Source organism: Pocillopora damicornis, chromosome 12 (assembly GCF_964200805.1).
Source record: "Pocillopora damicornis chromosome 12, jaPocDami1.2, whole genome shotgun sequence".
Lineage (NCBI taxonomy): Eukaryota > Metazoa > Cnidaria > Anthozoa > Scleractinia > Pocilloporidae > Pocillopora > Pocillopora damicornis.
Genome location: NC_142681.1, coordinates 19,748,985 through 19,769,784, shown reverse-complemented (window position 1 = coordinate 19,769,784; position 20,800 = coordinate 19,748,985). Strand labels below are relative to the sequence as shown.

At 36.9% G+C, this 20,800-nt stretch overlaps 1 protein-coding gene and 1 long non-coding RNA gene across 4 annotated transcripts; one reads left to right on the top strand and one right to left on the bottom strand.

Moving 5' to 3' along the window:
- Positions 1 to 446: 446 nt before the first annotated feature.
- Positions 447 to 16,517, bottom strand: LOC113681018 (two pore channel protein 1). Of its 2 annotated transcripts, none has more exons than XM_089190407.1 (28): positions 16,270 to 16,517; positions 15,172 to 15,375; positions 14,142 to 14,255; positions 13,458 to 13,588; positions 12,768 to 12,856; positions 11,912 to 11,946; positions 11,667 to 11,725; positions 11,460 to 11,559; positions 10,633 to 10,706; positions 10,323 to 10,365; positions 9,872 to 9,935; positions 9,582 to 9,642; positions 9,367 to 9,418; positions 9,164 to 9,233; positions 8,180 to 8,224; positions 7,809 to 7,865; positions 7,375 to 7,443; positions 7,074 to 7,146; positions 6,418 to 6,510; positions 6,273 to 6,344; positions 5,998 to 6,087; positions 5,146 to 5,225; positions 4,501 to 4,547; positions 4,255 to 4,323; positions 3,667 to 3,754; positions 3,225 to 3,319; positions 2,571 to 2,642; positions 447 to 2,326 (listed from the first exon to the last, which is right to left on the bottom strand). In XM_089190407.1, exons 1-28 carry the CDS (start codon positions 16,300 to 16,302, stop codon positions 2,111 to 2,113), a joined length of 2,295 nt encoding a protein of 764 aa, XP_089046533.1. In that variant the 5' UTR covers positions 16,303 to 16,517; the 3' UTR covers positions 447 to 2,110. The 2 variants fall into 2 exon arrangements, with proteins under 2 accessions (XP_089046533.1, XP_027053874.2); XM_027198073.2 differs by having other exon boundaries at positions 16,124 to 16,310.
- Positions 15,363 to 19,067, top strand: LOC113680976 (uncharacterized). Of its 2 annotated transcripts, XR_016181914.1 has the most exons (4): positions 15,363 to 15,506; positions 16,490 to 16,741; positions 17,365 to 17,613; positions 18,517 to 19,067. It is a non-coding gene; the product is annotated as an uncharacterized LOC113680976 (long non-coding RNA). The 2 variants fall into 2 exon arrangements; XR_003447134.2 differs by lacking the exon at positions 15,363 to 15,506 and having other exon boundaries at positions 16,397 to 16,741.
- The last annotated feature ends 1,733 nt before the right edge of the window (positions 19,068 to 20,800 follow it).

The following is a 20,800-nucleotide window of genomic DNA, read 5'->3' as shown; positions in this document are numbered from 1 at the left end:
TCTCTTCATCCGCAATTAGTCTATGTGCTTATTACTCAAAGCGTCGCGCATGCGTCAGAGTCTAAAGGTTGCACATGCGTGATAAGGACTTGACTGCGATTTGCGACCGAACGAAAAAAAACCAAGCCGGAATTTCAACTCGGGCGTTTCCTTTGGAAAGCCCGAGTAAAAATGGTGCGATTCGTGAATAAATCACATCAATTAGTACCAATCAGATTACAGGGACCACCAGTGATTTCAGAATGGGCGTAATGAACGGAGTTAAGTTAATATGATATGATCTACCAACGAAGAAAATGTATCGAGTCGAAGGAACAGTTTTGGTCTCGGTCCCCATTTTTGTCAAAGAAATAAACACATACCGCTTAAAAAGATGATAATACGTGCAAAGCTGTCAATTATTTCTCGAATATTGTGCGTGTTAAATATTCAATAGTGAGATCTCATTTACATCTACATCTACTTTTATTAAGTTGGTAAAATCTGTACAGACATCACACCAATCAACTCGCGCGCAAAGTGAAAACACTATATGAAGGCTTAAAACTATATTAGAAACGATTTTGATATAGAAAGGGGCCAAGAATATTCCACAATAGTGCAAATAATCGTGAACGCTGATCGCGGAGAAGCGATTGCGTGACGCTCGTTAAGTCAGAAGATGACATGTTATCACATGCCAGACGAAAAAACACTTTAAATTCTCATTCTGCATTTTTTACCCACTCTGCAGTTTACATTTTGTACCTGGTCTAAATTTTGTATCCGGTCTGCGGTCTGCAGTCTGCAGTCTGCATTTTGGGTAAAATTTCCGCACAGCCCCATACTACATTATGCATTCAGTTTTTGGATAGAGGAAACAATGATAAATATGAGGCTGTGCGGAAATGTTTTACCGCATTTTGTACTAACAGGTATCCGTGGCACCAATACAGTCAAAATACCTGTGTGTGAGTTAATTCTTCATTTTCGTTTTTTACTGCATAAATACTCTTTCCTTCTGTAAAAATGTAAACGCTAATCATGTATCAAAACTCTCTCACGGCAGTTTCTCGAAGTAACCTTTTAGGTTGACACTTTCAAATAATGTTGTAAACATGATAATAACTTTGATAATAATAACTCTACTAACTTTTGATGTTTTATAATATTGTCGCAAAACGTACCGACTCTTTCGTAAGTCCACTTACGCGAAGATTCGCCATATCGGTTAATATTCGTAGAAGGAAGTGCAAAACAGTTTTGAGTCACAATACTCTTTTGGCTGTTGAATTAGTTGTTGAATTCGTTACTCTTCACAGCTACTTGCTATGCATACCTGAGAACAATACTTCTAGATCTCTTAATCTATTTCTTGTGGGGACAAACCGGGCCTTTGTTTACAATTCACAGACCCAATGTTTCGACACTTCCTGTCTAGTACCTCCATCAGGGGTGATCTAAACGCTGCAACAAGAGGTCCTTTATTACAATCACTAATTAGAAGCCTTTTCCCTGACGAGGTGTAAATAGGTGTCAGGAAGTAAGCCGCCATCGTCACGACGATGGCAGCTATTTCAGAACAGCCAAAAAACCCTTAAATTTCTCTTAATTTTCTGTCATTGCTTCAAGGACACCTAGTTAGGATAGCCTTCCTCTAAATTGCTCAAATACTGCATGGACCCTCTCAATTACAAACCAATGAGCAGTCGAGATTGTCAACATGATTTTAAATGTCTTCCTGTTTACTTAAGATCTGATGGGTACCTGCAAGCCCGAAGACTGTTTGTAGATTATTATCTGAGATTAGCTTTTGAGCCTCTTGAACAGATGTGGTATTCTTTAGAGCCTGTAGGGAATTTCTGAGGTCAACCATCAAAACATCAAAAAATATTTCAAACCACGGAAGCCGAAAAGGGACATTCAAAATATACATTTTGCAAATCCTAAAAAATGTTTAGAATCAATATCTTTTTTAGACAAATCGCTTTTAAAAAGTTCGAGTTCGAGTTTAGGACATTTCGATTAGTGTATATTGTATGGTTATGGCCTATTTTACTGAGTATATGTACATAATAGAGTAATCTGTTGAACTCTTGTTGAAGGTTAACAGTTTTTCCCGCTCCCATTTTCAAAAGGTGGCGTCATAATTTACTTCTTCCTCATCAAACACTGTGTTTACTTCTCCCATTGTTATCTCATCAGTCACAAGACCATTGGATGACGTATTCGAGGAGACTGGTGATGAAGGAGAGTTGGTAGAAGACATGGGCATTTTATCCTCTGTTATATAAGCGTGCACTGAAGTTTCTCCCATGTCGAGGGCCCTTTCCTTTTTTATCCATTCCTACAAGGAAAAGCGAAACAGGTTAATTATAAACGAGATGTTGTTAAGAAACAAATAAAAACAAAAACGGGGCTTAATGATGGCGTGACCTCGTCGCTTCAACATTACTTGTCTGACTAATTTACTACAGTGTAATTTAACAATTAACAACTGACTAATTTACTACAGAATGATTCATCAGTTAACAACTGACTAATTTACCACAGAATAATTTACAAACTAATGACCAATGAAAAGTTTATACCTTGACTTCATCGTCGTACATTTTTACGCTCAAATCCATTTTTGTCTTGGGGCGTTTTCCAACGTAATGAACCTGCAGTGAAATGAAACGAGTGTACGTGAGTCACATAACAGTCTCAAACTGTATTGAAACAGTTAAACCTCGGTACAAAAGACCGCTATGCATCTGAGACCTTAGTGTATCGACTAAAATACTACAGCCCAACAAGTGTAAAATTTATGAACAAGAACCCTTAAATAACGATACCTGTTTATACGTTCAAAATAACTTATGGGTCTCTCAACGGTTCAATGTGTCTGACGAGCATAGGAAGCTGTCTTGCGGGACCCTTGAATGGTATCTCGTAATTCATTTCGATAACCAGTGATAACAGATTGTAAGTTTTCAGGTTATTGCTCAGTTGTTGAACGGAATATTACGCAAATGGAAAGCATAAATATACGGTCATTTTGATACTACCGTTGTGGGAAATCATGTACTATGCTTGCCGCGTAAGTTAGCGGTAGATCTCTGATTGGTCCCTTGATGGGCCAGGAATTTGAGTTGAAGTCACAGAGGTGGTGTTTCATTACTCAAGAAACATTCCTCTAAAAACAGAAAACTTAGGAGTTGGATGAAAATGTCTGACAGACTACGAAATAATGATATTCTTACGAGCTGATCGGGCTGCAGATCTTCCACATAGCTTTCGCCTAAGGTCAGGAGTTCTTCGTAGGTCACAATGATTTCCATCCTGATTTTCATATCCTCTGTGGAGAGGTAAACCATTTTGTCAATATTGAACACACTTTCCTCTAAGCGCAGCTATTCTCCATCTTGACAAGCGGAAAACTTAATGCCACTTCGCATAATGTGTACGCTTTGCGAACCCTTTTCCTTTTTCTATGATATGTTGAAAGGTAACACACGCCACGCAGGGTTTATTTTGCTGTACAACGTCTGTGACGCCACTGACGATCGAAGATACGTGATCTTTGAAATACGAAATTCATTGACAAAAGAGACAACGGAGAACGCTTTCAACATTTCGATGTTGTTATTTATAGCAGAGTGGTCCAGAACATTCTCGATTACAGTAATATCTGACGCTCTTCACCTTTCTCGTCGGTAGGATGTTCTTTTCTATATTCAATCCGGAAGAGAAAGGCTTCCAGGATAAACGCCACAACTATTGTCATAACAACCTGGTCAAAATAAGATAGGAAAAGAGGATACTTGATTACCGAGAACTGGTAAAAATATGCTAAAATAGTTCTTTTCTAAAAGGCACATAGAAGAAAATAAAAGAAGCTAACAACGCCTGAAATGTTTCAGAAACGTTTTTGATCTTTTTTTTACTCATCTACCATGGTCATCTCTTCATTCTATAGTTTTTCTATCTCCACGACGCTTTTTGCATTCCTTCTAGGAAGCGTGTCGCATATGGACCTGGTAGGTAGCCTAAGAAACTCGCTGAAGAGAAGCTCTCCTGAACTTACATAGGCTCAAATGTGACTAAGATGGGATCTCTAATTGGCCACGGAACAGTCTATAATGGGGTAGAGATTCTGAGAGGACAGCGACACACACCCAGCAAACATTGACTTAAGTACCCCTTCCCCCGAGGCTATTTCAAAAGCCCAAGTATGCAGATCTTTGTCTAAAAACTTGTGTTACTATGATAATCGGTGATTTTAAGACCTACCATTGTGACAATGTAAAATGACATAAAGAATACTCTGGCCCAGTCTGATGTCAGGTAAACTATCCCTTCCTATCAATAAATAGGAAAAGAAAGCTGATTGTGAAAAGGAAAAAACTAATTCAGAAGTTGCACAAAACAAGCCAATAACTCCACCACACCAGTTGAATACAACTTAAATGATGCACAGGGATCGCGTGCACTCACTAAGCGAGTGGAACACTAAAACAAGCAATCCCGTTTTCTTACCATTATTATAAACCAGTTGTTTACCACTGTCAACTCGAACAAAGTCACTACAGAGAAACGTAATAAAAACGGTTATGTACGATGTGATGAAACTCTCCAATGGACAGGCGGTCATTTAAATGAATTTGAGAAAATTGCAAGCATGGGGCGGAAAGGAGAGTTGGGTTGGTGGGTGAGTTGGAAAAAGGTTTTGAATTCTTAATCACCCGCGCATCCGTAAAAGGCCCATTCATCAAAATATAGCTCATGATGGGCTATTTCTGTGAGTTATGATAAGTGTACGCCAATTAGCGGATGTTTACAGACGTTTTACATTTGAAGGGTGAAAAGAGGTCTTTGGTAGTACCGGGGTGATAGCGACAGAGGGTACGCTCGATTACCTGCCGTTTTTCGGGAAATGAATCTGCGCTCACTCTACCCCGATCCCCCTCTCGGAGAGGACCGAATGAAGAACGGACTTGAGAAAACGGCGGAAAATGAGCGTAAGCGTGGGGTCTCCCTCAGTGTGGTTTAACTGCCTATAACACAGAAACTAGTCATCTTTAGACTAGATATCTTTTGTTCGTTAATAAAAAAAGCGCTTCGCTTGTGGTTCTTCCCTATTTGCAATAATAATTTAACCAGAAACAGTTTCAAGGCGCTTACCGTATGAATGTAGCAAATCATTGAAGTTGTTTAAATAATAATAGCCACCCTCCTTGTATTCTCCTTCCCACGAAGTGTTTCTGTGCAAAATAATAATAATAAAAAAACAATTAGAGATGAGATACATTCAGGAATAGCAACATTTAACTCATAACGTCCAACTCATTCTCTCCATGTATCAGTAGGTCTTAAAATGCTGGAGGGTTTTGGTGCATTTTTCAAGCGAGGCGAGCAACAAGGGCGACTACTTCCGCCGCTCAACCGGAAAATCACTGCTCGACTAAAATGCGTCCAAGAAACGCCTGTTCTGCATGATAGTGTGCAAAATAAAATAAAATGGTAGGAAAGACGAGGTTGTTGAGTCGTTGACCGTCACATACTGGAGAGAAACAAATGTTCAGCGCTTCAACTGGGATTCGACCCAACGATCTTCCAGACAACTAGTTCGTAAGACTTTTAACCTCCGAGCTAAGGGTGACTTGTGGCTGGACTGAGACCATCCAAGAGATAATGAAGGGAAAGAGAAGGACAGACTGGTTATTGGGTGGAATACTTCGATTCCACTTGAGCTATTTCTGGTTTCAAACATATGCGGAATACTACTTCCCCTAATGTTCGCACACCAAATTAGCCTACTAAACGTGATCGACTCGCATTATATCACTTTCACGCGGAACTTTAGATCGAGCTTGGTCTTCATGCGGTCGTTTCGGTGCACAATCATTAGTTTGAGAGACTACTTATAAAGAATTTTAGAGGAATTCACTCCTCCCTCTCTGACCCATCAGTTTCGCTCGATCCATGTGAAAAAATATTCGATGAAAGACTGTTATTAGAAAGGAGAATACTTACACACAACAATCCTTTAGTTCGAGTCCAGAGAAGCATTCTATTCCAATGATTCCAAACGAGTAGTACATCAACAGAATGACGACGGCAACCCTGAGAGAAAAATCGTTTCTTGTGAGTAACGTTAGTGCTTGGGCGACATTACCAAATCGCATTAGCAAAGTGGAAGACGTTGCGTGAAAAATATCATTCTCACGTTCAGCCATGAATAAACTTTAAGCAACAGTGCCACGCCTACCTGGCAGTGAACAATTCCACTAAAACAGAGAACGTATTACCTGGCCATTCGAGGTAATAAGACACCTATTGTCTCAAACAAGTCACGGTATCTTTCTTTCAATTTAAAAAGTCTGCAAGGAATATCAATTGCTTTAGTAACATGAAGAACTCAATAAGATTTTTTAAAAAGAACTAAGTACTTACAGCAAAAGTCTCAAGGGTCTCAAACAGACGATAAAACTGAAGGATGTTGACACTGCACCAATAAAACCAGCCACAGTTACAAAGAAGTCGAATCTGTAAGATAGTGTAACCATAGAAGCGTTTAGTTCACAATAAGACAGTTAATGGATCAATGTCAGTAATGGAGTAACTGCACACCCACCCCTCCCCTAACCCGACAACAGTCAACTGATAACAACTGAGCTAAGGTAATGTTGGGTTAGGGGAGGGGTAGGTGCACATGTACAGTTGTTCAGATACCGACTATTAATCCCAGATTATTATAAAGCTACTGATTTGAAAACGGGGAAAACTCTTCTAAAACATTTCTACTTTCTTTTGCTAACAGCTGGCGCTGTAAATAACAGTTGCCATATTTCAAAGTTTTTTCTCACAAAACAAACAAACAAACAAACAACTGCAATGTATCTATCCTTTTAATGCCTGTTTACTTACTACACATAGTAGTGCACCGTGCAAAAAGCAACCAGTGTTGATATTCACGGTTGTTCAGAGTTTCAGCAACTGCGCCGCGCTGAGCAAAAGTTGGTTGCAAGTCAGAATCTACAAAGTCAGAAACGATAGCCTAAACTGTAACACAAGAAAGCACAACTTAAACTCCGTTCTTGAATACTCACATATTCCAGCCAGACAGGAAATATTTCCTGAAACCAAGACCAAGGAGTTTGAGCGAGGCTTCTACTGCATAAACTGGAAATATTAAAGTTACATTGTGAATATCTGAAGGAAATCCTCATAACTACATGGATATTTAAGTTCAAGGAAATCTCCATGAGTCGTAAAAAACAGCCCAAATATTTTAAGTCCAATACGAAACCAACCAAAAAACTTCAATAAAGATTAATCGAGCTATGCATCGTATCAGAAATAAAAAATTTTTAGGAATAAAATACATGTGACACTGATGAATCAACTCACTACAAATGAAGACTATATGGTACCAATGGAGCTCTCTTATCTTCTTTTGCCTTTCATTTTGAGGAGTGTCTGCAAATAAAGAGTAAATAAAATCTTTCGCATGGAACGCTCAACGCATTTTTCGGTCAGAACAAATATAATCTATGCACGGATGCGCAGAATTTCTTCATTTGGGTAAGTGCCCCGCGTTTTCTAATTGGCTCTCAAAACTCACGCCACTATTTTAGCCATCAGAGGCCAACCCAACACGCGCTGCGGCTTGTTCACGGGCATTTTTCCCGCTTTTGGTAATAGTCACATGGCCGATCAAGAAAAATCTAGTTTTGTTAAGTCGCCGCCTCATTGCGTTGTGTAATGAGACACTTCAGTTCTAAACAGATTCTTTGACGACATAATTCGATAAGCTTAAAATCAAAGAAAAGAAAAGAACTTACTGGAAAACACAATGATATCCACAACAACTGAAATCCCATTTGCAATAATAATTCCATCTGTAAAAGAAGAAAATTTTAAAGACGATTATTCAAAGCAGAAATTGATCTAAATGTATTATGAAGACTAGCAAAGCATGTCCTGAAAGCGGAGTTCAAGGCCAATAAATGTTTGTTCGTAGGTTGAATGAAGCTTTGAAGTAGTGCTATTACGACACGGCCTCTAAAAACAAATGAGCTAATTTCTTTATGTTTCAACTCTTGAAATTTCTGGAAATTACAAGACAATGTTTCAAAGTGTGAGTGGATTTGTTAATTTCGAGTGAAATGCAATTCTACAATTTAGCAGCAAAGATTCAAAACTGAAGACTTACAGATGACGAACTCAAAAGCTTTCTGTGATATGAGCCAGCGAATACCTGTGAAAAGAAATGAAACTTTTGTATCAAGACGAATTTACACATCTAAGTTCCGATAAGAGTATAATCATTAGTTGGCATTTGGCATGAAATTAAGGTTCAGAAACTATACCAATCAAGCGGAGGAAGCTTTTTAACCATGCTGATTATTGGACTGGCCAAAACAAATCGTTCACTTTCCAAGCATTCTCGAAACTTTTCTAAGAATATTAATTTGAACTATTTTCAATGTTTTCAGTGAATTACGAATGATCCTGTAGGTTTAAAATGTTCAAGGATATTTCTTAACAAGCCCACAAAGTGTTACAAACAAAACGTCCCTTAAAAATCCGGGGAGATTACAGAAAAAGACTTTCAACTTTAAAAAAGTTCAAGAATAATTTTTTTGAAAAGATTGTCAAATAGGCCACTAGAAGTGGATGAGATTTAAGAGAATTCCATGTCAGAAAGTTTTAATGAATAACTTTCTGCCAACTGCTCACAATTCTCCATTTTTCAAAAGAGAGATGTAATTGTGGAACTATCCAAGGCCAAAGGAACCAGAGGTAAAAATAAGTGTTTACACAGTCGTTATCCTCCCTGTCTTGGTTGGACAATTAATTCCCACTTATATAGCAATTTTGAATGGAGTGTCGAAAGTAAATCGGAATTGCTTTGGTTTTGCTCTCTTTCGTTTGGTGATTGGTCCAGAATACTACCATTACTTCCTCAACCAATCAGATTCAAAACTAAAACCGATCGCGACATGGTCACCCGCGTTTTCCCGCGCTTTGGGCAGTTTGCTTGAATTCACTTTGAGTTCTCATTGGTTCTTAAAGTATTTTCCTGTCTTCTCATTGGCGGTTGTCGCTACTCTGGTTTTGGTTTTACGACACTCAATTCGAATACCGCCCTAAAAAAGACGATTCAAGTACACTGAACATGTATATTAAATCTTGCCTTTGAGTATGCGGTACAAACAGGTACATGACCTGAAACAGCTAAACCACTGATTGTAATGTTCTGTTACCTTTAAGAAAACAACAACAGTAACCATGTGAGATAAATCATAACACGATTTTCACAGCAGTTTTAGCAGGTTTTAAAAATTGTGTTTTTCAAAATGTTCTTCAATTTCTTTGGATAAAATAATAGATACATACCCGCTTCCACCTCATCTCACTGTTTTCAAAAACATTGTAAAATTCATCCAGGCTAAAATAAAAGTTGATAACTGCAAGTTAGTATAAATATGGAGTCACAGTCAAGCCACAATGGTACCAGATGTAGAAAGCAATTAAATTTTAAACTACAATTACCGATAAGCCAAATCTTTAGAAAAACCGACAAATAATGCATTTTTGAAAAAGAACATTACCTTAATTTTCCAGTGTTACTTTTATTTAGTGACTTGAAAACAAGATATTTCTCGACATCAGCTGTTGGAAAAGTAACAATCTTTAGATTAATGACCTTAATAATATTCTTTAAAACATTTAAACCACAACAATAGTGTGTGAGTAAGATATGGGACTAATCCAGGCTCTTATTGACCGACTGTTGATAATTATATTTAAAATATTATCATTTACTGTGAACCTATAAAAAGTAATAAACACTTTGAGCACATTTTTTACATATAAGCCAGAAATAAATCAAAGCACTTACTCTTTTTGGGTTTATAAAATGACATCAAGCCTTTAAAAGTTTCCCATGGGATCCAATGTGGAGGCTATTGAAAAAAGTGTAGATTATCTTATCTTGTGAGTAAATTAATTTTGTTGTGACAGGAAGTTTGTTAGTGACACATAAATGACCCTGCCTTCAATCAAGACCTTAGTTGTCATAATTAGTTTAACACAATAGTTATTTCAAAGTGGACTATTTCAGTGAATTAATAGATTGGGTATTGACTAACTCAGACAAACTGACAAACCAATAGATTGACAACCTAATTCCTGACTGACTGACTGACTGACTGACTGATGGCATACTGGTTCTTGTCTCCTGGCTGTCTGCTCCACTGGCAAACAGAAAACGACATATTTAACTGACTGACTGACTGACCAGTAAATTATTAATAAAAAACTGATACATTACTAACATATCAACAACTTACATGTTCACTGCAGAGAAGTTTGTAAGCTTGTCTTACAGCTTGCCTTAAAGAAAATAGAACAACCAGTCAAGACTTTAACAAACACTGCAGTAAGTCTGAGAAACTTTTTGTACTCTGAAGTAAGTCAGATTCTTACGATCTTTCCTTCCTCCCTTACCTGGACCCTCGAGAAGGAGAATAGAGGGAAAAGAAAGAAATATTGTGAATGGAATTGAGGTCACCTTATGGGGTAGTTAGAATTCCCATATAATAACTAAAACCATCAGGTTGCAGACACTAGCCAAATTTCAACTGCCACAGAAATTCTTACCTTTTATGCAGAAAGAGTTTTCTAAACTTATCCTTTTCAATGTTTGTAAAGGTATCATAAACCACAGCCAACAGCTGCAATGTCAAAGCAGGAAAACATTATATGTTTACCATGGGCTACATGCAATTAATTTTGGTTAGGGCCAAAATTTGAAAAAAAAATTACAAAACTTTTTGTCATGATAAAGTACTGAGTGACTTATGGTCTGGCGACTAACATGAAAAGATATCTCCTGATTAATAATTTTCTCTAATTGTTTATGTTCTTATCTCCTGCCTGTTTGACAATGTAGAGATATTGTTGGTAGAAATTAATTTCATCACGTACTTCTCAGGGTGAAAGGTCAACCCATAGCTTTCCACCCTAACATTAGTTTGCAAGTTCTCTATACATTTTCTAAGGTACTTAGAGGGAGAATTCACATAATTATCAAGAGCTTCTTGACCTCACAATCATTTCCTTTATTCTAATGCCCTTAATTTGATTCAGGGATGATATATGGGATTGATATATCATTTATGGAGAAATTAGATCCTAGTCTTGGGGGTTAATTAAGGTTAAAAGGAACAGGTCAAGAAAACTGGGTAGTAATTACCATACACAATAAATGACCATGTAGTCTGATTGTCCAGGTGAGAGTAGTCCTAAGAGGACTCAGGTTGTTGTCATTTATAGTGACTGACATTTCAACAACCTGAGCAGAAGTCATCATTAGAGTCAAGTGACTTGCCAGATTGGTAGAGACCAGTGGAAATATATTAATATAAGCAATAATGTGGTGCATATCTGTGTTACAATTCATGCATTGTAGTTATTTGAAACCTTACCAGATTCATGAGAAAGTAAAGAACAATTGCAATGTAAACAACAAAGTAGATAACCGACCATCGTGATCTGTTATATGCTGGCATCATTACATCAGGATAACTGTAGAAAAGAATCCACAAATTTAGTGTAATTAATAAGGTGCAAATATTTCAATGACCTAAAATCATTCTTGTTTAACTTATAAATAACAATTAAATTTCACCTACTTTGCTGTTGTAAGTAACACAAATAAGCTGATGAAGCTTCTCCAGAAGCTGCTGAAAAACTAATTTTGCAAAAAGAGACTGAATTAAATAGAAGTCCTTGGAAAGACTAGAAGCCAATAAGCAGTGAACTTTTCTTTAATTGAATAATCTAGCATGCGAGTGAGGTGTGATGGTGAAAAATAAAATTGGTCCATCAGATGTGTCAACATGTTTAATAAATAGGTTTAGTAACTAATTAAAATTACCTCATCCTTTTCATTGTCAGAAAACAGGTAAAACCCTGCAAGCAAGAAGGAAATTGTAACAAAGGCTATTTTCAGTTATTTGCATGACTTTCAATACTCTTTTGTTTTGTGTGACAGACTTTCAAATTATCAGCATTATGTTTCATTCAGCCATGAGACACGTGTGAGTTACAAGTATTGTCAGTGAAGATAAATTGAAGGATTGTCAGAATATTAGTTGAGTAATAGAACGGGGAAAGAGGTATGTCATCTTGTTTATTTTTGTATTTATATACCACAATGTGTACAATCAAAGGTTACAAAGTTCTGTTTTGCTTAGGATATTTGGGTTGTTTTGATTTATCTGTATACATGCCCTGCATGTTCAAGTTTAGGACATTTCCATCAGTGTGTACTGTAAAGTAATGGCCTATTTCAATTTATTGTTTTCCAGATTTTACAAGCTTTCAAGTTTAATAAATGAATTGAGATTCAATAGACACTTGGAGGTTCCATCAATATAAAACAATTCTCTGACGCATGTTGTTAGATTCAATTGATGTCAGCATCTGCCCCATTGCAGGAACTGTGAGTGAAACATTGTTTCATAACACAAAGCTAAAAGAATTGATGGATCACACCTGAGCCAAATGTCTCTTCAACTCTAGAATGATCAGTGAACCAGAAAAACAATTCTTTAATCTACATTACAAGATAACTATTCTCCAGAAATCATTTAATTTAGGAATTGATGGAGTTATAACACTAATCGAATTTCAATTGGTAACCAGTACCTTTTCATATATCATTTTTTTTTTAATGAACAACATAAAAGCTAACAACTGATTTCTCTATGACAATTTTCCTCATTTCTTACCTAACATAGCAAAGATTACCATAATAAAAAACAGCAGAAAGAGCATGTCCAGGATTGGAGGAAGTGAAAGTAAAATCTGTCTTAGAACCCTAAAATTTAAAAGCAAAAAAAAATGCATGAATCTCATTTTTACATCTGGAAGTGATTACATTCATTTCATAAGGTAAAAGTTCAAAACAGCCAAAGATATTGTGCTGCCAACATCTTCAATTGACAGAACCACTCCCAGCACTCTGCTGAGGTGTGGTGGTTGGGGGGCATCATAAACTACTCATGGCCATCATTGTGATCTTCTGCTTCATCATTTTACTGCTTTACTGTCATCTGACCTTTATTTTAGAATTGTCCAAAAGTTCCTTAGACACAAGGCTGATGTCTCTTGTTTAATTTATCAGGATATGTTACGGCTCTGTTTCCCCTGATTGGGAGGTGTACTCACAATAGGATGATCCCCAAGATAATCTGATCTAAAGCCCTTGAACAGTGAACCCTAAACCTGATCCCTTCCCTTACATCTGTCTTTGAGATTGGTGTTATTTCACCATAGATCATGAATTTGGTAGGAAATTCTACTAGGAGAGATTTTTGGACCCTGTCAGTACTCAAGGTTGGAGCAATAAACAACAAATTTATTTACACAAATCACAGTGACAATTTTACCTTCAATTTTAACTACAGAATGAGACTAACCTTCTCACCCCAAAACAGTAATGTGTATCAATGAGAAAGAGTGGGCGCAGAGATCTTGTTACTCGAAAATGATTCTCCCTTCTCACCAGCACCACAATGGCTTCTATAAATACCACGCACCAGATAAAAACCTGATGGTAGGTGAAACATTTGAACTGAATTAATACATTTATTGAATTGGCATTTTAGCAAGTGCAAAAGCATAAGCCAGACCCATATTGATCTGTAATATTTAGGAGGTTCTAGATGGTAAGAATCCCTGTCATTTTTATACAGTATTCTCATTGAGTCTCAAATCTTCTCTAAGTACAAGATGGTGCTATTATCTTGCTAAACATCCACACCCAGTTTATCCAGATAGAGAAATTTGAATCAAGTGTTTAAAAAATCCAAGATTACATTCACTCACTTGGTGATTGGTCCAGAAAACTTGTACCAACTAGATTTAAAACCTCAACCAATTGCAGTGTGATAGCTTGTGCACATTTTTCCATCCTCTGAGCATTCTGGTTGTTTTCATTTCAAGCCCTGATCAGCTTCTATTAATTTCTTTTACATTTTTCTGATTGTCGCTGTAATTAATTTGGCTTCATTTTTTTATACTTTCACTTGAAAAGTCCTATATCAACCCTTTGTGATGGAAATAATTATTATTGCATGTACCAAAGTAGCACTGTAATGTACCTTGAGAAGGGTTCTCTTATGGGTGAAGAAAAGTTTTGCTCCCTGCCACTTCAGTTTTACAGCAAGTCCAGCAAAGACAATCATCAGTGAGAGAACCTCCAAGGCTGCATGAACCTGGTAAACAGTATTGAATGTTTATTATTGTAATTTATAACATCAAACTATTAATCTTACATATATCATTTACCCTTGGGAAGTAATAAACTCTCTTAATTGTTCAGTAAAACTGCTACTTCAATCATAAATTGATACTGAACAATTTACTTCTTGACCAGTTATAGAATCAATCTCTCTATACTTAAGGACATCATGTTACAACACAACTTAGAGCTTAATTATTTTGCATTTACTAGAAAATAAAACTGCATTATAATCACAAGTGTAATCGGCATCAGTAAAGGAGAGTGGGTGGGGGAGGTAGAAGGGCCTTAGTTTAAGTCCCTCAAACAGGAGATACTTTCCCAGTATAAAATTGCCTTGGTAAATATTCATTTTTTCATCTCCTCATAATAATTTTCTACATCAGGATCACACTTCTGCTCTGATGAAGGGCTAGCACTAGAAATTTCATCTTTAGAAACTCTTTATGGTGGTCAATCAACATTATTATACATTAGACTTGGTTTGGATTAAGTTAACCCTATAAAAACACATTCAGTATACAATAGCATGTGAAGTTGACATAATAACCCAATATCTGCAGCAGATATTGGGTTATCATGTCAAATTCAAAGTCTCTCTAGTTTCCAAGCCACTCATCCATGTGGTGTTCTCAAACTTTTGAAAACTCAGAGAAAAGTGTCTTCTTTTGTAGATTGTTGAAAAAAATGAAAATAAAACAATTATTGAATATGGTTTTTGCATGATATCATGAAAGATCAAACCTCATGTCTGTGTTATCTGCCTCAGCCTTTGGCTTCAGCAGGTAACTCCTATTCCACCCACCCCCCTCTCTGACCCTGTCTCACCTCCACTCCTTTTTTCAAAACACTCCCTTAACACCTCTGCCAAGAGCTGAGTGTACACTTACCTCCACTGGAAGACTCAAATTATTAGCCTTTAGTGCTGGAGGTTTTTCAGTGAGTCCCAAGGCAAGAAGAAACAATGCAGCCGTCAGCTCCAAAACATAGAAATACCGTGAATGTGCTAGAAGGTACCATCGCAATTTTTGAGGGGTGGGATGGGTAGCAAAGCGGTCATTGTTCTTTCCCTCCTTGAGTAATATTGCTGCATTCTACCAATTGAAAGAATTTATTGCTAAATAATCATAGAAGAGGGCAGCAAAGGGTTGACAAGTGACTCACAACTACCAGTAAGCGCACAATTACTATGTGACATTTGAATTTTACAGAAAGGAAAGGAAAGGTGAGATTTGAATTTTCCCTTCTAAATCTGTGACCTGTGAAATATTGGTTGAAATACACATCACCCTTGAATTTTTCTAAGATTTTGGCATGGAACCAAAATTGGGAACCATCTTTGCTACCCTCATAGTAATGTCACAATTATTTTATAATTTTTGAAAAACAGTTAATTGCTCTTATGCTCAAGAAATAACCTAAAAAAAGGCCATTTTCGTATATCACTTCAATTATACGCTTTTGCAGAAATTAAGATGGTCATGTTATGTCAAAACCATCGGAACAATTGACCGAAACCGCCACTTAACATACAATTAACATAAGTTGTTTTGCATACGAACCTGCATCAACAAGTTCTAATTTAATTGTAAAAACTTTCAGTACACTGTTTCTGCAGTGGGCACAATCTCAACCAGCATCCTTTTATTACAATTCCTCCGGTCTTGTTTAAGCTTTTTATATACGCTGATCATGTGTCAAAACTGAATGTTTGTCTTATAGCAGTCTCTAGTAGCAACTTTTTAGTTTGCCGGACACTTGAATAATCTTTGTAAACATGATAATAACTTTGAACTGACTGTACTGACTTTTTTTGTTCTATATTGCTGTAGCAAAACCTACCAACTCTTTCGTAAGTTTCCTTGCGCAGAGATCCGCCATATCGATTAATATTCGTAGAAGGAAGTGCAAAACAGTTTTGAGTCACATTACTAATTTAGCTGACGTAGTTGAATTCGCTACGGTTCACAGCTACTTGCTATGCATACCTGATAACAATAGATCAATATCCCTTGATCCATTTCTTGGTGGAACAAACCGGGCCTTTATTCTGAATGACAGAGTGGTTCCTCGGGCACAAACCGGAAATGAAATGCATGCGTTCGCAGTAGCAACATGGATATTTATCGTAGAGTCTCCCCTTATACCTTCAAGAATGTTGAGAATTCAAATAAATGATTTTTTTCTCAGATCCAATTTCAATCGTAGGTTTTGTCACGCTACGCTCGGCAGCTCCAGCTGTTCTTTGTTTCTATTAAAGATAAGACCGCTGACACAATATTGCTCAAAGTAAGTATGTGAGGTGATCGTAACATAGTTCGAAGAACGACGAGATTCATCCTGAGAGACCAACAGAAGAGCCCCTTTACCCTTACAAGAAATCGACTAACGAACCCTTGGGTCTCCGAGGATGGCTGCGTTTGGACTCATCCCTTAGACCTCTTGTGGCCAATCACACAAGTGAGTATGCCTTGTCAGTAAGAATTAGTTCAGAGAGTTTGCACTTTTATTTTTGCAAAGTACGAAGCACTTAGTATCGAAAAGGTCTTCATTTTCTTCTGTATCAATAATATCTTCAGTTTAACTTGCAAAAATATTTAGTGGGTTTTAATTTTAAACCATTTTTCGGATTGCCTTTGATCCGCAGGTAGAATTTCCGTCGAAAAAAAAATTTCGCACAGTAGAACGCCCCTGAAAAATGGGAAAAGGAATCTCTTCATGCGATTCAAAAGGCTGTCGTTATTTGGACTTACTCGAAATTTTAATCTATGAATCGTCTACAGTCATAGCTCCTCTTTGTACGATTCATCAAGATGGAAAATTTGAACATTTTGAATTTCTGCCCCTTTAGCAGAAAATCAAAATAATCAGTTCTTGGTTGAAATTTTAGTCTTCTCAAGCCGCATAAATTTGTTCCCACAAAGCGCCAAATAAATTCAGTCATCCTAAATTAAATTCCCTCAAAATTCTTTTAGCTGTTCGGTATTTTCAGGAAAATGTTGATAATGCGATTAAAAAATATAACAGTTTGAGGCGATAAGAAGTACTGACAATAATAAACTTTCCTCTAATTGGTTTTTCAGGATTTTAGAACAGCGCTCATGCATATGAATATTAGATAATCACGTTGCGGTTGACTGCCTTCACGGATTGTTAGCCTGTTCTCAAATCAGTGGTGAAGAGCGGAAAAAACTGGCGATTGTTACGCAAACGAAAATAGTACAGCAGAAGTTGTTAAAGGCTGACCCTTATATATCTAAGGCTTGTATTTCTATGCGGACCGCGACTCAAGATAACTTACAATTTTGCTTTTTCGGAGTAAGGGAAGAAAAGTAAGTATCGATCCCCTGCATATATGTCAGCTCCTATGAAACGTGTGATAAAAAAACGTGGCCATATATTGATCATTCCCAAAATATACAAATGACTTAATTTCTAAAGTATGAATATCTTTTATGTTGTATATTCGAAAGAAAAACGATCGGAACACAATACGCATAGTCACGTTTTTATCCGTTTTAGGAGCTCTATCCGCTAATGCTAATTGCATAATATTCCAACAATCGTTTTGACTGAATTCGATGGAAATCAAATTTTATGTAGAAGACAGACTGACGAGAGTTTTATCTCGAACCTATTACTTGGCTACTGGAAATACTAGCGTGGAACTCCTTACAAACTGGCATTCACGGTCAGAGAATGCCGCTCGAACGCTCACGATTCAGTAGTTAGCTGAGCCGTAGTTAATCGGGAGACTTAATTTTTTATCAACTTTTTTTTCATTTGTTTTCTTTTATAACAAGTGAAAGTATAAGAAAGAAATACGGAAAAGACGTGAGAAAGAGGGAATGATTGTAGGGTTTATAATAGGACCTTACAGTTCTCCATTTCAGTTCAGAGCTACAATGTACCACGATAATCTAGTTCTTTGACCATTTTACACGTGTCTTTATAAATTAGTTGCAATTTGTTGTTAGATCACAATGGAAACTTCTACCTGATATTTTTTAGTATTCTCATTACCTGTTTACTGAATATTATGAGGATATTACGAGGAGAAATTACATGTTAATCACTTAATTTGCTCCCCCAAACTTTCAAGGGAATTAAGGTGGTATATTTATGAGTAGATCGTGGCTGGGTGGCAACTTCGAGATAAATGATAGTCGCCAATATCGAGTTATTTAGTAATTAGACGGATGAGTTAAAAATTCTTGGCCTTTTTTTCATTTCAGAAAAATAACCTTATTTAGTACCTTTACGATGAGCAAGGTACAAGGTCAATACAAACTGGTTCAAGGAGCCAGGGACCTGAAGACCACGGAGTCTGCGAAAGATCACTTATAAAGTCGAAAGATCATCATAAAACCATTTTTAAAATAATTTTAAAGATGAATGGGTAAGGATTTAGTTTCTCAAAGAGAAAGCGCGAAAATTTTCACAAGGAACACAGACCCGTTGCTTGCTTATCCCAAACCATCTCTCTGAGAACAATTCGAATGCATAAAAATCAAATTAAAACTTGTGACGATGTGGTCCTGTTGTAACCTTTTTAAAGGTTTGAAATTTAAAATATGTGAAAAATCACATCATGTAGAGTGAAGCCCGCTCCTTTCATCTGTTTAGCCAATAAAATAAGGTGAAGGACGATTATATATAGTTACTCTCAATATTATGAACTCTTCCTTCGATGTTCAAAACATTTCAGTCATGATCAAGGCTACATTTAGCCAAAATATTGTGTGTGAAAACATAACTTAATAAAAGATCAAAATTTGCGAAATCAGGAACTCAAGGATGTCAGCGAGGCGTGTTACGTTTTCGCAAAATTGGAATGGATACCTTAATTTTAATTAGCAAAACTGTTTCCTCTGTCCATGTCGTCTAATGCAACTTGAATTCAAACGCAAATGATAACCACAACTGTAGTTTAAAAAAGTAGGAAAACATAAAGCGAAAGTCCCCCCTTCACGAGCTCTTCATCGGAATGATGAAAGAGGGAGGGGAGGGTCGCGAAGATGTTTCTTTTCTTTTACGGGTGAAGGGATTGCATCGTACGTGAGTAGGTCCACTATCTAAGTGATTTTTCACTTGACCTATCAATTCAAATCAGTGAACCGTAATATAGGTATAAGTCCCGGACAAAAGTTTTCCGGCAGCTTTTTATAGAGCGGAAAATATTATATCCTGAGGGGAAAAGGTATTGAAACGCATTGAATTCAGTTCTACTCATGATTTCTATGCATAGTCATTTGTACAGTTTCCTTGCATACACATAGTATTGACTTTCGGCGGATGGTGCTTTCTTTTCGTGATGAAATCCTACTCTGGCGGCTTGAAACGAAAGGGAAACACGGCACGAAAGGTTGATGTTTCCGACCGGAAGTCATAGACCAATAGCCACTTCAGCGTGACAACGGAAGTTGCTTCAGGGAACCCACCTGTTCAAATCGGGGTATAGAACCGATTTCTATCGTTAGATCACCTAAGATTCAATTTGACATTACTTTATTTCATTTCCTATGCTTGCTTTTAACCAGAGAGAGAAGCTAAATAAGTTCCTGATGGATTCAAAACTTTTTAATTTTTTTAAAAATAATTCCTTTTCTCTCATCCTCTATTCACTATCATTTTGAACAACTGTTGTTGTTTGCCTAGAGACCAGTTCCTTTGAACGTGTTCGATGAAATATCGGGCCGTCTCACTCCTTACTCACCCTTAAGAGTCTGAAGAAGTGTATGAAGTTTCCGGAAGCAGCATCTTAAGATGTATTGCATTGCTAAGCGTTTTCTGTTTACATCACGTAGTTTTTGAACCCTGAATAAATAATTCATCGAGTATTTTGAAAAACGTGTTCGCTCGGCATGCCTGCTGGCTGGAATGAAACTGTAATCACCGTTGTACTGTTAGTCTATTAACGAAAACGGTATTAATCCTCGAGCGGTTTGATAAAACAGTTTTTCAGCCCGCCCCGTCCTGTCCTTTCCCCCTGTTGGGTAAATGTTGTTTTCAACAGTTATAAGAGGGTTGTGGACTGAAAGCGGCATAAATTTCCTTTCGAGAGTGCATGTCCACATTCAATGCCGAAATTCGCTGGAAATTCGATTCAAGACACAACTGCAGTTATTATTTTCCAACAGAAGATTTGTTAAATTACCATGAACAATATTTCGACCGATTTTCCTGAAAATATGAAAACATTCCACCTTCCGCTCTAGCGACTTCATAAATCTACAACCTATCTATATTGCCTGAAGACGAAGGATTCGATTTCAATTTCGTTTCTTCTAGAAAATGATAGCATTAAATATCAACATTATGCAAATGCTAAGCCTATAACAATCTGCTTTAAATCTTCAGTAACTAAAACAAAAAGCGCTGTCGTATTTAGAGGAAAGCGATAAAGTTCGTGGATACGCAATCAAAACGAGAATGAGGCCGATAAAAATGAAAAACCTCACTCAAATTTGTCCGATTTGGTTTGTTAACGGATAATAAATCAATCGCTGTATAATTTCC